This window comes from Alosa pseudoharengus, unplaced genomic scaffold (assembly GCF_046254945.1).
Source record: "Alosa pseudoharengus isolate Yale_2024_CS ecotype anadromous, Long Island Sound unplaced genomic scaffold, YU_APseudo_1.1 YU_APseudo_1.1_scf_22, whole genome shotgun sequence".
Classification (NCBI taxonomy): domain Eukaryota; kingdom Metazoa; phylum Chordata; class Actinopteri; order Clupeiformes; family Clupeidae; genus Alosa; species Alosa pseudoharengus.
Window position 1 is genome coordinate 12,659,895 of NW_027468680.1, and position 23,648 is coordinate 12,683,542.

The 23,648-nt window shown below is 45.1% G+C and overlaps 3 protein-coding genes across 4 annotated transcripts in view; 2 read left to right on the plus strand and 1 right to left on the minus strand.

Annotated features, from left to right (window-relative positions):
* Positions 1 to 15,795, plus strand: part of mapkbp1 (mitogen-activated protein kinase binding protein 1) — a 52,082-nt gene extending 36,287 nt beyond the window's left edge. For both annotated transcript variants that reach the window (XM_076300589.1, XM_076300590.1), the window contains exons 13-30: positions 913 to 1,038; positions 1,418 to 1,488; positions 3,374 to 3,495; positions 5,125 to 5,200; positions 5,577 to 5,688; positions 5,817 to 5,880; positions 6,119 to 6,241; positions 6,374 to 6,516; positions 6,863 to 6,918; positions 7,246 to 7,494; positions 8,139 to 8,272; positions 8,867 to 9,006; positions 9,331 to 9,513; positions 9,720 to 9,801; positions 10,073 to 10,374; positions 10,728 to 11,648; positions 12,337 to 12,422; positions 12,672 to 15,795. In XM_076300589.1, the coding sequence (XP_076156704.1) occupies positions 913 to 1,038; positions 1,418 to 1,488; positions 3,374 to 3,495; positions 5,125 to 5,200; positions 5,577 to 5,688; positions 5,817 to 5,880; positions 6,119 to 6,241; positions 6,374 to 6,516; positions 6,863 to 6,918; positions 7,246 to 7,494; positions 8,139 to 8,272; positions 8,867 to 9,006; positions 9,331 to 9,513; positions 9,720 to 9,801; positions 10,073 to 10,374; positions 10,728 to 11,648; positions 12,337 to 12,422; positions 12,672 to 12,941 (3,260 nt within the window). In that variant the 3' untranslated portion in view covers positions 12,942 to 15,795. The remainder of the gene's footprint in view (positions 1 to 912; positions 1,039 to 1,417; positions 1,489 to 3,373; positions 3,496 to 5,124; positions 5,201 to 5,576; positions 5,689 to 5,816; positions 5,881 to 6,118; positions 6,242 to 6,373; positions 6,517 to 6,862; positions 6,919 to 7,245; positions 7,495 to 8,138; positions 8,273 to 8,866; positions 9,007 to 9,330; positions 9,514 to 9,719; positions 9,802 to 10,072; positions 10,375 to 10,727; positions 11,649 to 12,336; positions 12,423 to 12,671) is intronic.
* A 730-nt stretch (positions 15,796 to 16,525) lies between these two features.
* Positions 16,526 to 20,032, minus strand: jmjd7 (jumonji domain containing 7). Its single transcript, XM_076300591.1, has 8 exons — positions 19,819 to 20,032; positions 19,473 to 19,626; positions 18,992 to 19,245; positions 18,697 to 18,753; positions 18,193 to 18,288; positions 17,995 to 18,071; positions 17,513 to 17,672; positions 16,526 to 17,071 (listed from the first exon to the last, which is right to left on the minus strand). Exons 1-8 carry the CDS (start codon positions 19,886 to 19,888, stop codon positions 16,983 to 16,985), a joined length of 957 nt encoding a protein of 318 aa, XP_076156706.1. The 5' UTR covers positions 19,889 to 20,032; the 3' UTR covers positions 16,526 to 16,982.
* Positions 20,033 to 20,922: 890 nt separating this feature from the next.
* tbpl2 (TATA box binding protein like 2) lies at positions 20,923 to 23,176 on the plus strand (the record flags this gene model as incomplete). Its single annotated transcript, XM_076300128.1, has 6 exons — positions 20,923 to 21,314; positions 21,542 to 21,629; positions 21,827 to 21,918; positions 22,340 to 22,507; positions 22,880 to 22,974; positions 23,100 to 23,176. Coding segments are annotated over 6 exons (912 nt in total), but the record flags the coding sequence as incomplete, so codon positions are not given.
* Between the last annotated feature and the right edge of the window lie 472 nt (positions 23,177 to 23,648).

Here is a 23,648-nt window from a genome sequence, read left to right on the forward strand (position 1 = left end):
GTGTGTGTGTGTGTGTGTGTGTGTGTGTGTGTGTGTGTGTGTGTGTGTGTGTGTGTGTGTGTGTGTGTGTGTGTGTGTGTGTGTGTGTGTGTGTGTGTGTGTGCGCGCGTGCGTGTGCGCATGTGTGTGCGTGTGTGTGTGTGTGTGTGCGTGCGTGTGCGTTTATTTGTGGTTTGTTTCAGCAGCCTGCTGACTGTAAACAGTGTGTCAGAGTGTGGTGGACACATGTGTTGACCAGGTCCTGTTGTGTGGAGGCCCTCTCCACAGGGCACAGGGCTACTCTGAGCAGATCTGCTACTAATGAGGCCCTTTCATCTGTGTGTGTGTGTGTGTGTGTGTGTGTGTGTGTGTGTGTGTGTGTGTGTGTGTGTGTGTGTGTGTGTGTGTGTGTGTGTGTGTGTGTGTGAGAGAGAGTGAGTGAGTGTGAGAGAGAGAATGTGTTTGTGAGCAAGTGTCTTTGAGGGGAATGGGCTGAAAGGTGATTTATGAGGCTGGGGCTTGTGGGAAAGTGGTGAATGGTGATGTGGGTGGGTACGGAGGAGACAAGGTGTGTGTGTGTGTGTGTGTGTAAGCATAATGGTGTGTAAGCTGTTTTGGCAAGTTTGTGTAAGACTGACCTCTGTGGGTGTGATTGTGTGCATATATGTGTTTGCTACAGATGTGTGCTGTGTATATGGTTCACTGATGTTCTGTGTGTGTGTGTATGGTGCACTGATGTTGTGTGTGTGTGTGTGTGTGTGTACACATTACTGATGTATGTGTTTGCTACAGATGTGTGCTGTGTATATGGTGCACTGATGTTCTGTGTGTGTATATGGTGCACTGATGTTGTGTGTGTGTGTGTATGGTGCACTGATGTTGTGTGTGTGTGTGTGTGTACACATTACTGATGTATGTGTTTGCCCACTGCAGGTTTTAAGCTGCTGGCCACAGCGAGTCGTGATCGCCTGATCCATGTGCTGGATGCCGAGCGTGAATATGGCCTGGTGCAGACACTGGACGAACACTCCTCATCCATCACCGCTGTGCGCTTCGCAGGTTGGACACGCACGCACGCACATACACACACACACACACACACACACACACACACACACACACACACACACACACACACAATCACATGCTGTCTCACTCACCCGTATTTATTTGTCCTACATCCCACCAGATCCTTCTTTGCCAGCGAGTTTCCCTGGCAACATACACATGCTTTACATAACAACTCTCTTCCTCACACTCTCTCTCAAACACACACACATACTGCCCCTCTCTCTCTCTCTCTCTCTCTCTCTCTCTCTCTCTCTCTCTCTCTTTCTTTTTCTCCTATTCACTCCCATTCCATGATACTGTTGCAATGTAAATATGTCCTGATAACCCACTCCGGTGTTATGATAACATCATGTCTCCTTCTCTCCAGCGAACGATGGCAAGGTACGGATGATCAGCTGTGGCGCCGACAAGAGCATCTACTTCCGCACCGCTCAGAAGGTAGGAAGGACCCATCAGACACATCAGTTGAACATCACTGGTTTTGGTTTTTGGCGAACGTTTGCAAACACTCGCAAACAGTCTGAGGAGGTAGTTCTTCGCGAACATACAGTGAAGCTGGACGTGAGCTTGACGAAGGCAACAATGCAATTACCTTTACAATGAAATGTTGACACCGAATCGTTGAAATTGAACAAACGTTTGCAAATGTTTGCTGAATTTGAACGCACCCTCTGATTTTCTTTGTTTGTTTTTTTCTTCTGCCCCTGCGGCATTTCTGAGTATTTGTTTTCTCTCATGGATTAGGGCCTGGGAATGCCTCCTGGCTGTTTCTCTGTGTACTGCTAAATTAGCTCATTAGCAGAGTGCTGGAGTTTGAACATGTTGTTCTTTATTAAGCCACTGAGAGGTTTCCCTGGACCTCTGTGGAGCTGGGCCAGACTCGGACGGCTCGTCAAAGAATCACACAGGGCTTCATGCAGGGTCAGAGGTCAGGGGGCTGTTGGTTTAGGCCTGACCCCTAAAATGTGCTTAAAGTCTAAGGTTGTTAAAGATACTGACATGGGCTGGCCCATACATTTGGCTTGACTACCATAAATCCTGTACTACAGACATACACAGGCACACACACATAACACACTCTCTCACACACTCACAACCAAAACACTATACATCACACACACATTCTATTCCCCTCTCTCAATGTGTTATTCTTTTATACAGTTCCAGTCACTCAGGTTCTCACTCTTTCTCACTCACACACACACACACACACACACACACACACACACATTTCACCAAACCTCATTCACTAGCATTTTAAACCCTCCCCAAAACTATAACAACAAACAAACACTGTTGAGCTCCATTGCAAAAGCCCGTGGGAAATCCAGCAGGGATTTAGCCGAGGCTCCCCCTGCTTACGGTGCTCTCTAGTCGGGCTACCTGACTTCTCAGTGTGCCTCCTCTCCACTAAGCCCTGGTTTTAGCAGCTGAACGCCAGAACAGCCCATTACAAAATAGATTAAACCTGCTATGCCTAACCTTGTGTATTGTAGGAATCAGCAGTTTGGCCTTGTTAATAAGGGCTGGTATTAGGGGGGGAAATATGTTTGCATAGATTTCATAGAGGGCAGGGCAGAACTGATCCTTGGTTGGATCGATACAGCGCGATGCAAAGTTAACCCCCTTGAAACGCGCCTCTCCAAAAAGTGCTGAAAGATAGGTTTTCATTTTTCATAGTACGATGCGACGGTCCAGATGTTGCTGACCTGCTTAGTTTCCAGTCCGCTCCGGTCCTCAGGCAAGCGTGTTATTATCATTCCGAGGGTTCTTCTGGTGCCTTGAGAACCGCACTGTCTTGGGCTCATAGTCTGTAGCTTTGTGTGTGTGTGTGTGTGTGTGTGAGTGTGTGTGAGTGAGATGCTAGTCTACACGTGTATAATCCATACGTAATCTCCAGCAAGAGATCTGTTCGAATCGAAGATTAATGAGTTGGAGAACAGGATAGTCGACCGGTTATGTAATAATTGGATATGGCACTTTGGGTCATTGTACTGTTCTTGTTTTAGTAATTAAAGGCACAGAAAGCTCTCTGACTCTGTGTGTGTGTGTGTGTGTGTGTGTGATACCCATATTTGCATGAAACATTTTCACACTCTTGCCTAATACCCCATTATCTATATTTGAAGAGTGTGTGTGTGATCATTTCAGTGTTTCAACAATTGACATTCACTGGCAGCCCTTCTGTATTGACCCATTAAATAGTCTGGAACTAGAATGGACTCGAGATATTCTGTTTGAGTTCATTGAACAGCTCATAGCCAGTTAAGACACTGAGCTTGGAAATAATACTATTGTGGTCTGGTCTTTTTTTTTTCTACAGACTGATGAAGGGACAGTGTTTACGCGAACCCATCACATCGTGAGGAAAACTACGCTCTATGACATGGACATCGATCCCACCCACAAATACGCTGCCATCGGCTGCCAGGACCGCAGTATAAGGTGAGCTCCTCGTTTACTCCCACTGTTTTGATTGGATTGTTTGTTTGTTTGTTTGTTTGTTTAATCTGATTGTATATTTGCGTGTGTGGTGGCGGTCTGTGGTAGACAGTTGATTATTTGATTGATTTGGTTTGTTTGTTTGTTTGTTTGGGGGGGGGGGGGTCTGTATATGTGAAATTGTTGCATGGTTGGGTTTGTTTGGCTGTGTTGCACTAAAATCTGTCCCCAAACTGACTGTGTCTGGATTCAGTGTTATCTGGGATGTGCGAGTGTCTTGTTCTGTCTGTTTAGGGGAATGCCTGCCTGTCCATGTGCTTACCCCTTGTGCCGGCTGTTTGTCTGTCTGCATGAGAATTAGAATTAGACACGTGTGTGTGGGTGTGGGTGCGTGTGTGTTTGTAGAAGTAGCTTAGTGTTCAGGTGGTGTAGACGCAAGGGTCAGATTACTGCTCTGTTTGGATAATCCTAAGGCCCAAGACATGCTGTGGCCCATGTGTGTGTGTGTTGAGTGTGTGTATTTGTTTACTTTTGTTTACTTACCATTGAACTCCATGGCAAAAAACGTTGACAGGAACCCCATTCCTAGGAAGCATACTCACAGCCTAAACACGTTCCTGTGGAACTCCTTTGTCCTCTAAACCCTTCCGACTTCAAACCTGCGCACCTTTGGGGCAGCTGTGGCCCACTGGTTAGCACTCTGGACTTGTAACCGGAGGGTTGCCGGTTCGAGCCCCAACCAGTGGGCCGCGGCTGAAGTGCCCTTGAGCAAGGCACCTAACCCCTCACTGCTCCCCGAGCGCCGCCGTCGTAGCAGGCAGCTCACTGCGCCGGGATTAGTGTGTGCTTCACCTCACTGTGTGTTCACTGTGTGCTGTTTGTGTTTCACTAATTCACCGATTGGGTTAAATGCAGAGACCAAATTTCCCTCACGGGATCAAAAAAGTATATATACTATACTATACTATACTATACTCAGAAATCTCACCACTTTGTAACGATGACTCAGCTCTCTGTGAAGGTTGTCCTCTTCTCTTTTTCTCCTCCTCTTCAAAAAAAATCACCTTTTTCTTGACACCAGCTGTCCTTCACTGCTTTGTCTGCACATGTGCAGCAACAAAGGACTCAGAGGGAGCCGAATCATCCCTACAGGGTGCACTGAGTCAATGTGCCTTTAACTGAACAAGGCCGTTTGAATAGAGTTTCAGTAAGGGCAAGGGGCCATTTCTTCTGCTCTGAAAGGGCCAGACAGACTCTGTTTTGTGCCTTATATAAGCTCCTGGAGAGGCTGAATGGTCGATCGCTCCCACAGTCTCTGCCAGCTCCTCTCAGGCACACACAGCGGTGCCCACTCTCGCTCAGTGGTTGGGCATCGACCAGGCAAAGCAAAAAATGGCCTGTGCTACAGTGACCCCTAGTGGACAAGAGGGGAAGTGCTCTTGTTGCTTTTTCATGCAGTTTTGTTTGAGGGCTCTCTTCTCTCTTTACTGTAAACACAACCTCTCTCTTTTTTAAAAAGTGTAAACACAGTCAGGGCTTGTCTGTTCTGCATCGATTGCCACATTTCCTTCCTGTAAACTTTCTATTAACGACTTGTATAAATTACCTATTATAAACGTTCTGTCCCTGTAGAATCTTTAACATCAGCAACGGCAAACAGAAGAAGCTGTATAAAGGCTCCCAAGGAGAAGATGGGACTCTTCTTAAGGTAGTTATTCGGCTTGTTTTTCAGTGACTTTACCATGAGACAGGGCTGACTCATGTATGTGTACAGAGGGTTCAGCTGGGTGCAGGTCGACTTTAGCTTGAGTCACTCACCAGAAATGCTCAGTTTTCAAGTTCATGCACGTTAAAAGCTAAATTTATACCTCTGAGTACATTGTGATGAATATAGGCCACTGCGTCCGAATGTTGACCTAAAGTTGTGCATACATTCTCTGTCAGCTTATGTGCAGTAATGTTTTGTATCTTCATGTTCGGCTGTACTATGATTGAAATATTTTTAGACAGATTAATTAAAATGACCAGAAACCCAGAATTCGAACTTAACTGACTGACCATTCTCTCTCTGTGCTGTGCCATAGGTCCAGACAGACCCATCAGGCTTGTACGTGGCCACCAGCTGCTCCGACAAGAACATCAGCATCTTTGACTTCTACACCGGGGAGTGTGTGGCCACCATGTTTGGACACTCTGGTAATAAGGGAATAGCCACATATGTATATCAATAGACATGCTTTACCACTGAATTGAGTGATTCAAACATCATATGGAAAGTATTGTTCTTCGCCTTATGCATTTGCTGTCATTGTTGTTACTTTTAGAAATTGTGACTGGGATGAAGTTCACCAATGACTGTAAACACCTTATTACAGTCTCTGGAGACAGGTATGGCACTTCACTTTCAATGTGTGTCAAACTATTTGAGTGTGTAGCAGAAAACCCTAAGTGTAGCTTGCTGCAATACATTTATACTTTGAGTGCTAATAGCTTATCAACACTCTTAAAATAGGTTTACATTATCTTTACCATTAAAGGATATTTTGCCCTTACCATGCAGGATATTGTAAATATTGGCTTTAAATGTCATGATTCTGTACATTTGTGTGTGTGTGTGTTTGTCTAGTTGTATCTTTGTGTGGCGCCTGAGCCCTGAGTTGACCATCAATATGAGACAGCGCCTCTCTGAGCTCAAGAACAGCAACAAACCGGTTCAGAAGACGCCTCCACACAAACCCATCCCTCTCAGGTACTGAGCGCACACACACACACGCACGCACGCACGCACGCACGCACGCACGCACACACGCACACACACAGAAACTGAACAATTCAGAAGCAAATACATATTGCAATGCTTTCTCTTGCCGTTTATACCCAGCACACGGAGGGAAGTACATAGTGCTCCTGCCATCGCCACCATGTCCTCTGACAGTGACAAGGAGGTGGAGGAGGAGGAGGGTATCGAGGAGGAAGATGAGGAGGAGCTGGCCTACCCGCTCACCTCCTCTGGTAGCAGCACTGGTGAGGACGGTAACCACAGCAACCTTACACACAAGTTATATAACAAGAGCTTCAAGAGCTTCGGTTGTGTTTTTTTTTTTTTGCATGTATACTACACGTGTGTGTGTGTGTGTGTGTGTGTGTGTGTGTGTTTGTTACCTGGAGCATTTGATAGAAGTTGTGAGGTGTGTTACTATACCTTTGTACAAGTTCTCCTGCATCAGGCACATTTGATTAAGCCCAGGAATGTGTTTAAGGAGAAACAAATGTTGTTTACCTCTCACAGGCCCTGCGGGGACTACAGTGGCCCTTTGTTTGGGGTGTCTAACTTTGGACACTGTCTTTATTATTGTTTGTTGTGTACTAGGTTCCTCTGAGGAAAGGCACAACTCTCTCAATTCCTACGTCAGAGATGGCAAAAAGGTGCGTGTAGGAACAAGATCATGTGATATCACACCAGCACCAAGATGTCGTCCTCAGCTGCACACTCTTCTCTCACCTCACACTCCTAGTGTTTATCCTCACTCATTTTGTGACACACCAGTTACTTTCTGTCACACATCATTTACTGTGTCAATATGTGCTTGTGTACGCACGTATGTTTATTGAATGCTTTCTGTGTGTGTGTGTGTGTGTGTGTGTGTGTGTGTGTGTGTGTGTGTGTGTGTGTGTGTGTGTGTGTGTGTGTGTGTGTGTGTGTGTGTGTGTGTGTGTGTGTGTGTGTGTGTGTGTGCTAATGTAACCTGACAGGAGGGTAGTCGGCGGAGCGAGACGAGCGGTGTGTCGTCTGACGGCTCGGGGTCGGGCTCTGGGCCACGTCCACGCCGGCGCTGGTCCAGGCGCATCGGCAACATGGAGCTGATGGTCAAGTCCATGCTGGACCTGCGGCAGCTGGAGTCCTTCGCCATGCCGCCCTCCCCCATCAAGACCCCCATCCACGAGAGACACACAGAGGAACAGCTGGGCAGCACCATCAGTCTGCAGACCATCCACGCCTGGGTGAGAGAGAGGAGGAGTTACAGTACATGCCATACTTCTGCTCATCAATCAATCAATCAATCAATCAATCAATCAGTGCTTTTACCAAAGCATTCAAGGCTTTTTACAGTAAAAATTATGCATAGGCAACATGTCCTGAAAGTAAAAGGCTTTTAAGGAAATGGCTTTTTAAAGTGTTAATACTCTCCCTTAGATGCTTTTTACTAATGGCTTTGTGTTCTCACTTAAAAGCTTTGCTAAAAGCTGTTTACTCTTCTTTGTCAGATTATATTGAAGTTGCGAGATCTTTAGAGACTAAAGCTCACCCCACACGGCTGGCGATGCGACAGTAAACCACAACGGTGGAATTCTGTTAATCGCTTTACTACACATACTACTAACGACGCGATCACCCACCGATTCAGTAAAGATACACTGACCAGACAGCTGTTTTCTATTCTATGACGTATCAAAATCGGCCGTCATTCCACTTGCCGTATGCGTTGCTCCATTCACTTCAATAGATTCTATTCAATTTTTTTCAATAAATCGCCCCCACGTTGCCGGCCGTGTGTGTAGGCCTTAAAAGGAGTAAAGTGAGTGAGTGCTGGAACAAGACTAAGATGCGTTGTGCTGATCTTGTGGTGCTTGTTGCTGGCCCTCAGGGGGAGGACACGGAGGAGAGGCAGAACCTCCACCCTCGTCCTCAGTACATCAGGCTGGCCTCGGAGACGTCCGACATCGAGCCCGTCGTGCTCTACCCAGAAGGCTGTGATGACCGGGTCAGCTTGGCTGGCAGGTGAGAGTAAAGACCACAACACGTACATTAAAGCACCACTGTCCAGTACACCTGCCAATCCATCAGTCTGTGTGTAGTCGTCACAGACTCTCTAGAAGAGCTCTTATCAGTGTTTCTGATCAGTCTGTATCTCTCTACAGTTTATCAAGTATAAGTATAGTATAAGTATATATACTCTTTTGATCCTGTGAGGGAAATTTGGTCTCTGCATTTATCCCAATCCGAGAATTAGTGAAACACACTCAGCACACAGTGAATACACAGTGAGGTGAAGCACACACTAATCCCGACGCAGTGAGCTGCCTGCTACAGCGGCGCTCGGGGAGCAGTGAGGAGTTAGGTGCCTTGCTCAAGGCACTTCAGCCATTCCTACTGGTCGGGGTTCGAACCGGCAACCCTCCGGTTACAAGTCCGAAGCGCTAACCAGTAGGCCAGGGCTGCCAAGTGATGCCTCTAGTCAGATTGTGGTCAAATTGTTCTGTATCTGTGTCTGTATCTATCTGTATATGTTTCTAACACCATTAGATTGTGTGATGTTGTCTGTCAAAGCTTTCAGTATGTCACAGCATTGTGTTTTGTGTTTGTATTGGTTAGTGAGTATCAGGTGAAGGAGACCATTGGGGTTCTGGGGAGAAGTGTGAGGGGGGTCCACTGTCATGACAAGCACAGCCCTGACAGCGCCTGCTCAGTGGACTACTCCAGCAGACTGTCCAGTCCAGAGCACCCTGGTGAAGGTGAGGAACGAACACACACACACACACACACACACACAAATGGCTGCACACTGAAACAACTGCATGATTTCCCATTATGCAGCTCCAACAATGATCAAGGTCATATCGACACACACACACACACACACACACACAAACTCTCACACACTCCTTACTTGCAATTGCAATGAACATCAAATGCTATTCAGAAAATGCCCTTCCCACACGTATACCTCTAATAACCAAGTGACCTTTACAATAAGATAGAGTAAACCAATAAATCATCCCGTGTGTGTGTGTGTGTGTGTGTGTGTGTGTGTGTGTGTGTGTGTGTGTGTGTGTTAGACACCGACCCCACAGAGCCTCTGAGTGTGGATGGGAACTCGTCTGAACTGGACATGGAGGAACTGGAGGAAGAGGAGGAGGTGTTTCAGAAGAGCGAGCCCAAGGCCTCCGTACCCCAGACGCCTGACCAGGAGGCTTTCCTCAAGATGCACTTCGGAAACCTGTCGGAACAAAACACACCAAGTGAGTTCGAACTATGTGTTCCAACCATTTCAAATGGAAATATCCTCATTGTTGCAGCTCTAGAAGTCTGTGGTTATCTGATTAACATCAGTTCAAGTAATCGTAGTCAAAAGGATAGCATGCCATGTATTGTAAGTAAGTCAGTGCAACCACTGTGTTTGTGTGACCCAGTTAAAATGTCGAGCCTGCTCTGTACTTTTCCACAGCGAGTCCCACCAGAGCCCCACCCTGCATCACAGACAGTGTGAGCATGTCAGCCAAGTTCCTGTCCCAGACCTCCACCAGCAGGTACAGCATGGTTAAGGGGCATGAAGAATTCATAATGTGAAACTGAAAACCAATTAAATTATTTCATTAAATTAAATCAGCATTGTAAGAAACAAAACAAAACAAGTTTTTCAGACGAGTATCGGGGTGGTTGGAATGTTGGAAACGTAACCTCAGTTATGTGTGATTGCTTTTCCAAACTTTGACAGACATTTTTTATTTCATCTTTATTTCATCCATTTGTATTTCTTGTCTTCTCATTTTCTTTTCTGTATCATTATCTCCTCCACAGAAGTCCGTTCCCTTTCCCCTCCAAGGCGAGTGCGGATCCTAAGGCAGCCAGCGGGGTGGTGCGGCCCTTGGTCTCAGAGGTTCGCCCTCTCATGGAGGAGCGAAGTGCTTCCCCACTGCGACTGGAAGTGGAACGCGCTCCACAGAAGGTCACGCCCACTCGCTGCACGCCACAGAAGAAGAAGCCGTCAGTGGACAACCGACGGGCGATCGGCCCTGTAGCCAAGGCAGTAGCCGCCCATGGCACCGGTGGTGGGATGAGGAAATCTCAGTCGGCCACTCAGCTGAACATCCTAGTTGAGGGTGAGATTGGAGTTGACTGAAAAAATCTGATAAAATATGAATCATCTGGTTGACACATTGGAGTCATGACCAGGAAGGAGATGGTGATAATTTGATACATTAGCCGGCATGATGTAAACAAGATTGACAAATTAAGAGTCTTGTTTTAATGTAATTGAAACACAGCAAAGGTGTGGTAGTTATGCATAATCTGCAAACCATTTTAACCAATTATTGAAATTTACACATGCATTGTTGGACGACGTAATGTCATGGGTCGCAGAAACGAGTGCTTGTCATCACCGCTTGAGGCTATATTGATATTTATTTTCTCATTTGTCTGATTTCTCTTTCTCTCTCTTTGTTCTTTTCAGCCGAGGCATCTCGGTCTCCTTCTCGACCCTCTAAAGAGGTGGCACCCCAGCCTCACGTCGGGGATCGCGTCTGTCTCACCACGCCACGCCACACTCTGCCCTCCGCGCCCACCATCTCCAGCCCCACCTCCCCGACGGCCCGCGACGGACCCACCACGCCCACAGGCCCCAAGCCCAAGTCCCGCTCCTACATGAGCCCCACCACCAGCTCCATGGCCAAGATGTCCCGCTCCATGTCCATGGGCGAGTGCCTCAACATGGGGGAGTCGGGAGACGACGCCAGCTCGTCCTCGGAGAACCGCCGCGGGTCCGGCTCAGAGTCCACCAAAAGCGGGGCGCCCTCGACTAAAACCACCGTGTCCATGGTTCTATCCCCCACTGGTTCGGTGACGTCCCCTTCGGGTGTTGTGACACCCCATGCTGCGGTCATCCCCACTCTTAATGCCTCTGCTATTGGAGGCAAAGCTCTCCCAGGCAAGCTCCCAGGCAGTGCTCTTAGACCCCAGCTGAGTCTAGACATGACCAAGCCCTTGCCGGACAAGCCCTCGGTCGCCTCCTTCTCCCCCAACGGCAAGTCCTCCAAGCCGATCCGGGAGGAGTCTACGCCCCTCCGCTCTCCGGCTAGCATCAACCCTCTCCACGGAAGCTCCCAAAACCAACCTCCAGCGCTCTCCAGCAACATCCAGCCGGTCGCCGCCCTCTGCAGCAACAGCACTCCGGAAGTGCCTCAGGAGAGCGTCCAGCCCGCGCTCTGTGCCGAGCAGAACCAGACCTCCGAGAAACCCGCCGAGAGCAGACAGACGAGCTCCCAGGGGGAGGAGAGGACCTCCGCCGTGCCAGAGACGAACCCAACCGTGGCGGGCCACTTTGGCGTCCCCGTCCCAGCATCTCCGTCTCCGTCTCCGTCCTCGCAGGAAGCAGGTTTGCTCTGCCGCCAGGCGTCCTTCTTCATGCCGACTCTGCCGCTCCGTGTTGGCCTGCCCATGCACTTCTTTCCTGCTGGGCTCTGGCACCTTTCTCCTTCCTCCTGCTCCTCTTCCTCCATCTGCTCCTCATCACCATCATCCTGTCCGACTCTTTGCCATTACCACCTCAGGGGTGAGGCATGCTTCCCTCTCACACCGTTTCAGTCTGTTTCTCCTCTAACATGGCCACTAGTGATGGGCAAATTAAGCTTTTGGTGAACCACTGAACCACTGCAGTGTGAAGCTAGCGAAACTAGCTGAAAAAAAAAAAAGAGATGGCCGCCACACTATCATTAGGACTTTTATGTTGAAAAATCTACATGTGGTGGCCATATTGGATTTTTTTTTTATTAGTGTCTGCTGTCTTTTAGTGGTTCACCAAAGCTTCATTTGCTCATCACTAATGTCCACTGTACTACCGCTGGTCTTCCCTTTCACCAGTCTTCATTTCCTTTACTTTTCTGTCCTGTTCTCTGATATATTTTCTTCTGTCGTCTGTGTGGCCACCTACATTTGTGTCTTTAGTCATTCACTGTACACTAGTGGTAGTTCTTGTCTCTTCACTCATATTCACTCGCATGGCCAAATTTGTTCCATTGATTTGATTGATGTAACTTGATGTACTCTCTCTTTCTCTGTCTCAGACCCCTCAGTTAACATAGACGCCTGCAGAGTAGCGGCTAGTGACCTTCAAAGCAGCATCAGAAGGGCCTGCCAGCTTTACCGCATGGTAAGACCCCACTTTGTTCTCGTGATGAATTTAAATCCGAACATGTCCACCTCCAGATCAAAGAAGACTAAAACTCATGCCAATTTATTTATCTCCGGTCATGTATGTAATATACAGACAAGCAGCTTGAATTGATGCGTGTGGACGATAACAAGTTTCAGATTAACCTGTGTGTGTGTGTGTGTGTGTGTGTGTGTGTGTGTGTGTGTGTGTGTGTGTGTGTGTCTGTGTGTGTGTTCCCTACCCCAGGTGAACAGTGTTCCCAGTTCAGATGTGCCCCAGGAGCAGCTGGAGATGGCGCGTGTGTTAACTGAAGCTTTGGACGGCGTGAGGGCCGAACTGAACACCATCCAGCCCTTCGGCCCAAACCCGCCCATAGGGGCCGCCGCTGCGGGCCTGCTGTGCGCTGTGGGTGGCCGGGCGTCGGCCGCAGGCGAGGACAAAACTATGGCCCTGCTAGAGCAGTACTCGGAACTCCTGCTAAGGGCCGTGGAGCGCAGGATGGATAACAAGTGCTGATTACACAAAAGGAATATAATGATAATAATAATAAAAAAAAAACAATCCAACAAGCAAGCACGTGTGATATTCGCAGACTAACAAAAAGTCCGTGGAAGTCTTTTTTTTTTTTTTTTTTATCAAAGCAGTCTTTGTTTTTTAAGACATTCAAAAAAGACAATGGAGAAAAAGCCTGTGTTTTTTAAGGACTTGAGAGACTAATTGTTTTGTGTTTGAAACCATGTCCAACTGAGGATGAAGGAGAGGGTTTTTTTCTTCTTTCAAGTAGACACTTGATTGTACCCGCTCCCTCTTTTCTACTCTTTACTGTTCCAGAAAGGATTAAGCCGATGTGTAACCAACCAACCACACATCTCACAGACTGTCTCGACCAATCATAGGACAGGCACCATGGGTTTTTAGGAACATTGCCTAAGCACCATTGGTGTGACTTGACTGCACTACAGAGACAGTTACAGTTACAGTCCCTACCTCCCAGATTAGTGTGCTACTTAGAACACTCTCTTAACCACCACTCCTTTCAGCCATTGCCAAATATTGTGATCCCCTTGACTTGACATTTTACATGGAATTTTTTTTTGCTTATTTGCAGATATAACGCGGGTTAAATAGTGACCTATCTGCATCTTAAGTGTCTTGAACTCTGGACTCTTCTAAGGTTACAGATTTTTCCTCAGCAGGTTGTGTTTGTCAATAGTGAAGGAACTGAACTAAAACAATTGTGGTGGTAAAATTGAACTGTTGACCATGTTTTTGAACGGTAGAAGATGAATTGTAGAAAAAAAGAAGTGTGAAAGGAGAAACTGTAGGGCTTTCAAGGAGGTGACACTTTTACTTTTTGAGAGTAATTCTCACCGTGATAATGTGAATAATCATGTGTGTGTGTGTGTGTGTGTGTATGTTTGTGTTTATATACATCTTGTCCATTGTCAAGGTTGTACTCTAAGAGGTCCAGACTTGCAGGCAATGTCACAGCACTTTCTGCAATCAAATCTTCCAGAGGGGACTCGGTTCTTGTGTCCCCCCTCATGCGTCTTAAAAAAGCCAGATTTTATGTTTTTACTCGTATGAAACAGTGATTTTTTACAGTGTGTTTTTGAGAGACTATTAGGTAGATGTGGAACATATTACCATATTTATTCTGATGTAGTAGGTCACAAGGAGGGCGAGATACAAACTCCTCAGCGTGGTAGAGAGCGCATTTTTGATACTGGATACAGGAAGTGCCCGCAGATCAGAGACGGGGTCAAAGGTGACTTCAGTGTCTTCAGGAACAGGGCGACATCACAGACAAAAAAAAAGCTCCCTCTAAATTCCAAATAGTGCATTTTTTTTATCTCAAGGAAATGGGTGCCTTATTTTCAAACCAGCTTCACACAAACAGAAAAAAGAAAGCGGTGTGCTTTGCATCGCAAACCAGCATTGCTTTTGTCTGGTTTTCATTAAAAGATGTAATTTGTCCGATGTGATTTGTCGGGAGGAGAGGAGCTCTGGTCTTGTGACACTTAAGGAACCCCCCCCCACACCCTGCAGCAGAGTAGAGCACGGTCATGACCGCTGAGTCCACAGCCATACTTTTCCACAAGTCGTGCAAAACACACAGACACAAGTCTGTGATTCACAGCCACTTGACAGCGCAGTTACCGTAGACTGCTTTTGAACGCTTTGAGTCACTCCGTAACCTTTGCCAGTACAATCAAATTACAGACACTGGTGATGTGTCACATGATCCGGGTCCTGAGAGGACCTTTTTATGCGGTATGGACACGGACTCTCTCTGCACTGCTCTGGCCTGTGGCATTCCCTCACTTCTCTTTGTTTTATAAAGCAGTGTAAAGCACTTTCATTCCTTTGAACTAAAGGTCTTTTTGAATAATGATGTGTGTGTGCATTAAGAATACTTCTAAGCTATTAGATTCGTCTTTTATGACGTAATGTCCTCTTTTGGTGTAGTTTTTTTCCCCTGTTGCTGAATTATTATAGCTTGTGCTGTCACCTTGGAGGACTGTTTCCTCTGACTGAGTTTAACACAACACTGCCTCCCTCTGGTGTAAGTCAACCTAGTCGCCCAATAACAAAAACACCAGACTGTTTCTGTACAGTGACCAAGATGCCAGGTATTTGACTAAAATCCGGTGCTGGAATTGGGATTGGTCCAATTCTTGAATGAAATCATGTCTTCAGTGACCAATTCATATTTGAAATCCCATCCTATCCAGAGTGATGCCTAGTCTCTCTCTGGATGGATGATCTTTAATTAGTGAAATACGTATCTTTTGTTCTGGTATCTTGGTCATCTCTCACAAACTTCTCTGTATAGTTGTAGAATACCGTGCTCTTGGTCATATTTATTAAGTGCACTTTGACTCTGTGGTGTAATTCAACGGATTTGAATGATCAAATTAATCTCATTAAGGCCTCTCCCCCAGACCATGCTCACTCATCTCATGCAGAACTCACACTAGAGTAAGACAAAACATGCTAAGTGCATTTGTATACGACTTAATGAATGTGCATGGGCTACAACATATTTAGAAGGCTGCACTTAAACATAAAGTAGGACTTTAGAAGGTAAAAGTGATACTATGGTAAAGCAGGTAGAAATGTGACTTTTTTTATATTAAACTTATAACCCCATAGCTCTGACTGCAGGGTTCCTTGAATCACAGCCCTTGAGGGCCAGAACAAAATATTGTCCTAACTTACTGTACACTTAGTGCTTGTACTTTAACTCCCAGATAAACTTTTGTCAAACTTCATCTCACAGGTAAACCTCTGGACCTGGCTGTAATTTTACTCCTATAAACAAAATGGTCAAATGGCCATTTTTTTTGAGTGCCATACCTCAAATGATTGGTCACCCCTCTAGAACCTATTACTATGTTCACACTCAATCTGCAGTAGTGTTTTTGTCATTTCACCTCTGCTCACTTGAGTGTGACATTTGATAACACACTTGTCAGTTCTTAAAAAGTAGTAGTGATGGAAATAATAGCTCTGAAGACTGGTCCAAGAGGCAGGTTTGAGGAGCGCTGCATAGCTGGTATGTTGTTAGCACTAAGCATTTCGAAAAATCACTTTGAAGGCTGGAAAACGATACAGAACTGTATGTGGCACTACGGCGATTTGAAAAAAGACCTGCATCTTTCAGTCGCCAGCATGAGCACATATGCATGAAGACAGACAGGCAGTAGGGTTGGCTTGAGTCTCACTAATAGAATGCATGGTTGTAATAGTTGACTTGCGCTGCATATAAAGTCCATTCAGATCTCTTCTATTCTTTGCTATACTCCTGATGCTGACTAATTCTTATCTCCACTGATCTTTTTACTGTGTGTTTGTGTTTTTGTTTGTTTTTGTATGACTATGATGATTGTCTTAGTCTTAAAACTACCAGGTGGACCAGATGGTTTCCCTTACTTGAGGCTGTTTCTTTTTGGAAACTTTTGTGACTCCTTCTACGTTCTTGCACCGATGCTGAGTTCAGAGTGTTTTTACCCTCAGTGTTTATATATTCTCTATATCCTCAAGAAAAAAAAAACATTCTTCCAGAATAGACGAAGAATGGAATAAAAACAATGGTATTTATTACACCCTATACTCAAGCGTGTGTATTGCACTTTATTTACTGTGATGGGGTGGAGATGCAGTTATGTTGAAGAGTGAGCTTTACTGCAGCTGAAAACAGGTCATTTTTCCTGCGCCCCACCCACACCCCAGAGATTTGCCTGGCAGTGAAAGAGAGGCTGATGTAATGCAATGATCCAATGTTTTTTAGTGTAACAGATTTCCTCTGTTTGGCATAACACCTTTTCCTTTAAAAAACATTTGGAGCACCAGTGACAAAGCTTTGTCACCTAGCTTGGGCAAGTACAGTTTCAGGCATCAAATGCCAAAGACAATGCCACTGATTGCCGGGCCAACTGTGGAAATGTCTGTGTTGTTGCACTGGATGGCCCAGTCAGAGTTTCCATGCCCTGCTTGCTGCTGCTCAAACGAGCTGAACTCTGATTAGATCTTGGATCTGTGTCCTGAGTGATGTCATAATGGACCCACCGCCCCCGCCAGTGACTCCAGGAGTTGGAAGTAGTTGTACTTAATGTCGTACTCCATGTCGTACCAGAAATTCACTGTGGAAACAAAATAAAGAGTCAAAACCATCATGAGGTTTCTAAGCACTCAAGACAGGCAGACAGGAAACAACACCGAATATTTAACCACTTGCTCCAAGTCCTGACTGGCCTTGAAGCCAATAACATAACCATTAATTACATAACATAATCCTCTCAAACTCATGTACTTGAAATACTTCCACAGCTGTACTTCACAGGGATACCGTCTCAGACTCAGATGTCTTGTAGAAATACACTTTGGCATCAGCCAGGAAGAGACAAACTCAAACCTGGAACTCTCCACTGTATAATCTGCACTTCATACACCATCAGCACATTTCTATGTATTCAATTTAACATATCTGACATGGAACTTTCACAGATATGTCTTGAGGTCCTAAGATTGAGGTGCAAATCATATTCCATTCTCAGGGAAACGACTGTTTGACCCTTGTGTACCTGCAATACATCCATGAGACTGGCGTACGTGGTGGAACCAGAGAGAGGGCAGGTAGAGCATCTCTCCAGCTCGCACTGTGCAGTGCAGTGGCTGGGCCAGTCTGTAGGATGGATACTTTTCCAGGTCTGGCTTCAGGGGGTCCACAGGGATCCAGGGCACCTGAGGTGGTATACACTGTTAGATATGGAATAAGGCATGAAGTCAAAGGACCTGCTTTGGTTTAGTCTGCAAAGGAATGACCATTATTGGCCATTTATGTTATTGCATCTTTGAATCTATCCAAAATAAACGATACACAAAATATTCCTACAGAAGCATCCCTATTAAACTATTACATAATTGTAATTAATAATAGATAATCTATTATAATAAGTAATAGAATATATAGCACAATATTCATTAGCCCTATCACTGTGGATGATGAAATGGCACTGGTTCCAGGCATAGTAGGTAGTATCCACATCGCATCAAGATGAATTACCCTGTCAGAGTTTTCCTCATCCACCACTTCAAAGCTGCCATCGTCCTTCAGGCTATACACTGCCGGCTGGTACAGCTCTGTGTAAAGACCAAGAGGAGATGTCGTAACACAGTGATACAGTTTGAGCTCCTGCTCCATGTGTAGAGGAATGTCAGAACTGTGCTACTGTCTGAGGTAAGTGAGGGTGAGGAAGGTCACCATAAGGGATGAAGGGTCGGTCAGATGGAGGCAGGAGAATGAAGTGCTTCTCTCCAGACACGACACAGTACAGGTTCTCATAGTGGTCTTTGTGCACTGCAACACAAAGGTTACAGTCAAAACGTTTGCATGTCTAACCCTGGGCATGACGACAACGGCAACGGACCTTATGCACGGACGGCTCTTTAGCCAGTTCAATTGTTTCCGGTGGAGCCAGGTGTGTTGTTTGTTGGTATTGTTAATATAATTAATGTCTACATGTCCCAGTTGGGTGTTAAATGTAGAATGATTTAGGTGTGTGTTAAAATTGCCATTATTGAGCAAACAAAATATTCGGTGTTGGAGTAAACATGTTAGAAGCAGAATAACAAAAGATGCCGTTACAGCTAACGCTCCATTGGAAATAAATGAGCTGGCTTAAGAGTATAAGGTATAAGTGCATAAGGTCTATAGCCAGTAATGGGTGCTTCTTGTGTGCAGGATATGAGAGGAAATATTACTCACTTGAAGTGACAGCACGGGACTCTCCCAGCCAGAAATTCACAGCATCAGGCAGCTTCCCTGAAACACAAATGTCCACATTATTAAAATAGCTCTGTTTTCTCTCAAATCATTGAAGAGTTGAAAATCAGACACAGGACAAACTCTCTACTTCACATTATTTAAAAACACAAGTAACAGGTCTCAGGCAAAGTAGCTCATTTTGAGGGATGAATCATAATGCTCAATTATACACATCTACATAATAGCGTGTCTGCCTACCTGCGTGCCTGAACATCTACTTAGTCTGGCAACGCACCTAGAGCTTCACTCATCCAGGGAATGTGAGGTTCCACGTCCTCAGTCAGTTCTGGCAGTTCCTCTGTGAGGTTGGAGCACTGCTTCTGCACATAGAACACACCACTGCTCTTCACTTTCCCCTCAATCACATCCAACAGTGCTGAGAAGGTCATCTGCCTCTCCTCAGGCATGACAAAACGATCCCCGTGTATGGCATCAGCATATCCGTTTGGGGTCACCGCTACGCTTATCACCTTAGAGCCAACAGCTTCCCTGTTGAGGTCAAACAGGAGAAATAAGTCATGATCTCTCACACAGGAGAGAGAGATGATATATAGCTGTTCTCAAGTAAATAAGTACCTTTGGTGTAAATGGTTGTCATAAGCAATCCAAATATATGTATGTAATATGTTTAACATGATTAATATGTACTAACTATGAATGATTATGTGAAATGCACTGAGAGTAATAACACGGTAGGCAACAGGGGCTTGATTCACCTGAGGTAAGTTGGGTTCCACTTGGACAGTGCTGGCCAGTGATCGAATGCATTGCGGATGATGCATGGTTTGTTGGGACCGATCCATTCGCGGTAGAACTGCAGAGCAGATGGAGGCTCCTCCAGATATGGCACCGTTTCATTTAGATAAAGCTCTAATCGAGAAGAGGAAATGAGCAAGTATGATACATTAAAACAACCGAATTCACTCTCGACTCTCAGCCAAGGTTAGTGAAGCGAGTGAAATTACGTGCCGCTACCGAGAGGCTATAGCCTAGAATATGGCAGAATTCATGACACTACGAATTTGCCACAAAAATATTCAGACCAGCATTTTAGTCACTAACCTCGAGCCTCTTTGGGGAAATTTCTAAGACAGTTCTTCACGTTGTCAATGTTGTCCAGCGTGTCGTCCATGATGGCATAGTGGTTAATTAATATGGCTTACCTATAAGGGTAACTTATGCATTTTATTCTTTTCGTTTAAAAATTAGGACACATGCAATTACTTGGTTGTGCTGTCAGATCTATGGGGTGACAACCAGCATGCGCTCCAGACAGTGCTGCTGTGCTGCTGAGGTCTGTTTTTGTTCCGCTCAAAATTTCCGTTCATTTTTCAAATGTCTCCCTCTACTGGTTGGAGACTGACAATATGTTAAACAACGTTTGGGATTTGGGTCCAGGCTAACATTTTTTTTTTTTTTTTAAATAAAGCATAAATCGATTTTCTAACCTACTAGTGAAGCATTCCCAACACTTCAAGATCTGATTTGCCTATCACCTGCATGAAGCATGCCCATTGCCTCCTGATTGACAGATGCTACCAATTAATCGGAAACCCGGGAAATCAAGCACCCAGCCTAGACCTACAATCAAACGCACACATCAAACGCAAGGCAGGGTCAACAGTTTTGAGTGCTTAGTTCATTAAGTTTAAATATAAATGAAGTCATGGATGACGAAGGGTATTTTCAGGAGTCTGTAAATGTAAGTGAGCCTAGCTATTTTTAATATCTGCCTTGCAATGCCTGACATTTTTGTCAGTAGGCCTAGGCTATGATAATTATAGTTAGGCCTACACGACTAAGAAATGGCTTGGTGACCATTACCATAACAATTTTCTTAGCATGCGACAGTGGGAACAATGTATTCATTTCTTATGTAATATACTTTTACCAGTCCCCCAAAAAATAAAAGAAAGTATGGTTCTTCTTATATAGAACATTTTTGATGTATCCTGCTTGTCTCTTAATAAATCATGATTTCTCACAATCTTGCCACAATGTAGCCTATAGTCTTGACATTTTGAGAAGATATATGCTTTTGCTCAACTGCATATCGCTTCTGTCCTGTCACTCACACATTTGTTTGTATTCCCCCTTCCCCACCTCGTTTCTCTCTCTCTCTCACACACACACACACACACACACACACACACAATGTGACTGTAGGACCCCACTGATTACATGTTTGAGGGGGACTTGGGCTTGCAGGGCCCGCTGCAGCTCCAAGATCCCTCCTTCCTCTCCTCTCTAAGTGGGCAGCCGGAGAAAGATCTCTCCGAGGACCTGGACCTCAGCTTCCTGCCTGATGAGCTCAGCACACAGGACGAGCCGGCACAGGATGCACCCAGGCCATCCCAGCAGACCCCGAATGACAGCGGTGTATTCACAGGGAGCGCACGTGAGGAGATGACCGCGTCAACACCAGTGGCAGGGGCTGGGCCAGGTGGAGAGGTCCCACCTGTGGCATCTTCTTTCTGCCCTCTACCCATGAGTCCAATGACACCCATGGCTCCCATGACACCACTAACTGAGAGCTCCAAAATCATCCCACAACTTCAGTGCGTCACCTTGTACTGTTGTAGTAGTACTGGGAAAGGTGTTATTTTAAGTTCTTATTGTAGTAGCACACCTTCTTGTGAGTCAACAAAATGCTTTAATAAGAGGTCATCATTGGAGATCATTTGTGTTTCTTGGTAGAGGTAGGATATACTGTTCAGTTTAGTTCAGGTACAATTGCTCGTCATTTGTTTGAACAATTAAATCTCTTCAATGTGTTCACAAGCAGGAACATTGTGTCAACGGTGAATCTGGATTGCCGTCTTGACCTGAAATCCATTGCACTACAAGCCAGAAATGCTGAATATAATCCTAAGGTAAACATGGCATCAGATGTGCACGTTTTACACACTGTATCCCATCTCAGTTATAAGCTGAGGACATTTTTCCTGTACATATACTGCAACTTCCTTTGATCTCTTTGAACGACCACACTTTTAGTTTGGTTGTTTACATGCCTACCCTATGAGCACATAAACTGTTGGTTTGTGTTGTGTTATGTTGTGTGTTGTAGCGTTTTGCTGCTGTCATTATGCGGATCAGGGACCCCAGGACAACAGCACTCATCTTCAGCTCAGGAAAAATGGTCTGCACAGGAGCCAAGAGGTGGGAGTTCTCATGACCAGAACCTGTCTTATGCTTTCTTTCTGCATGGTTATATTAAATAATGGTGCAATAGTTCATTTTAGCGGAAAGTATAGAGAAAATATAATGTGAGACCTCCAACTAAGTGAAAAATGCTTACCAGAATAATTTCACATTTCCTTGCATTTAGTGGTTCCGTCAAGTGGTTTCTAACTTTGATATAGACATGCAACTTTTTATATATATGAAGTTTGTTTTCTATTATACACAAAACAGAAAGGGCACTGGTTTGTGAAATGGGTTTACTTGCCTTCATTCCTAGCTATTTACGTAACACTTCCATGTAGGATTTCTGCCGTGCTTGATAGTCCTCTGGTTTAGGCTTTTATGACAGTGGGAGAAGTGTTGATTTGTTTTCTTGGCCATGCTTGTTCCAAAACAGCGAAGAACAGTCCAGGCTCGCTGCCCGCAAGTATGCTCGCGTGGTGCAGAAGCTGGGCTTCCCAGCCAAATTCCTGGACTTCAAGATCCAGAACATGGTGGGAAGCTGTGATGTTCTGTTCCCCATCCGATTGGAGGGCCTGGTGCTTACTCACCAACAGTTCAGCAGGTAGGCCTATATGGGTGTCTCAAAAAAAAGATGCACTACTCTTTGCTTGGACAACTTGTGCGCTGTAAGCCTTTGCATTTGTCCTTGTAATATAGGCCAGCGGGTTAGTGTTGTGCTGGGTAAACCCACAAGATTAGAGGCTATGGCTTTCCGCGCTGTGGTTAGCATGTCCGTTTCCCAAGCTCAAGGTCCACAATTCAAATCCTGATGGTGAACTGATTATACATACTTAGATCTATGTCCATAAAAAAAGCCTAGATTAGTCAGAAACAATTAGTGTGCAAATTGAAAATGAAGTCTCGATACTATACTGTAGACAGTTCTGCTGTAGATATGTCTGCCTAATAAGTGTTCTAATCTCCACTCTGCAAGCTATGAGCCAGAGCTTTTCCCAGGTTTGATCTACAGGATGGTGAAGCCACGCATTGTACTTCTCATTTTTGTGTCGGGAAAAGTGGTATTGACAGGTGGGCCATTATGACATTTCAGCTGATTACTGATTACTGCCATTTTTCATTTTGTACGCTGAAGTTGCATTTCACTTGGACACTGTCTGCATTTTCTAAATGTCATGTGTCTCTGTTTATTGCAGGGGCCAAAGAGCGAACTGAGATTTATGAAGCATTTGAACACATCTACCCAATTCTAAGGGGATTCAGAAAACAGTAAAGATTGTTTGCGCTTATTTCAAGGGGTTGGACTTACTTGTGTGGTTTGCCTACACTTAAAAATTCTATAGTAAGTTGTATTGCAGAAGTGAATGCACTTGAACCAGTTCCTTTTCAGTGATGTAAAAAATATAGAATTTGCCATAATAATATTTAGTACATTGGTAACATATTTTTTCGATGAATGGATTGCATGTTTGTGTTGTGATTTTTTTTGTTATACTGGAACATTTGTAATAGTTAATAAACAAAGTCAAAGAACTGGTATTTGACTGGAAAGATGTTCAGAAGCCTTGCTTAACTATAGAGGTGAGAAATACAATTTAGTGTAGTTTGTAATTACATGTTACGAAAGTTTAACAGTTAGTGTCGTTTATGGGTATTCCCAGGCTAGGTTACTGGGGTTGAAAGCATGTCCATGTTCCCCATTGGTGGAAATAGAGCATTACGTAACTGACGCACTCTCCACTTTT

Coding starts and splice junctions, on each gene's coding strand:
- jmjd7 (XM_076300591.1), bottom strand. CDS start 19,888: ATGGACGACACGCTGGACAACATTGACAACGTGAAGAACTGTCTTAGA. Junction 18,289..18,696: donor GTCCCGTGCTGTCACTTCAA/GTGAGTAATATT, acceptor TTTGTGTTGCAG/TGCACAAAGACCACTATGAG. Junction 17,673..17,994: donor ATGAGGAAAACTCTGACAGG/GTAATTCATCTT, acceptor ATACCACCTCAG/GTGCCCTGGATCCCTGTGGA.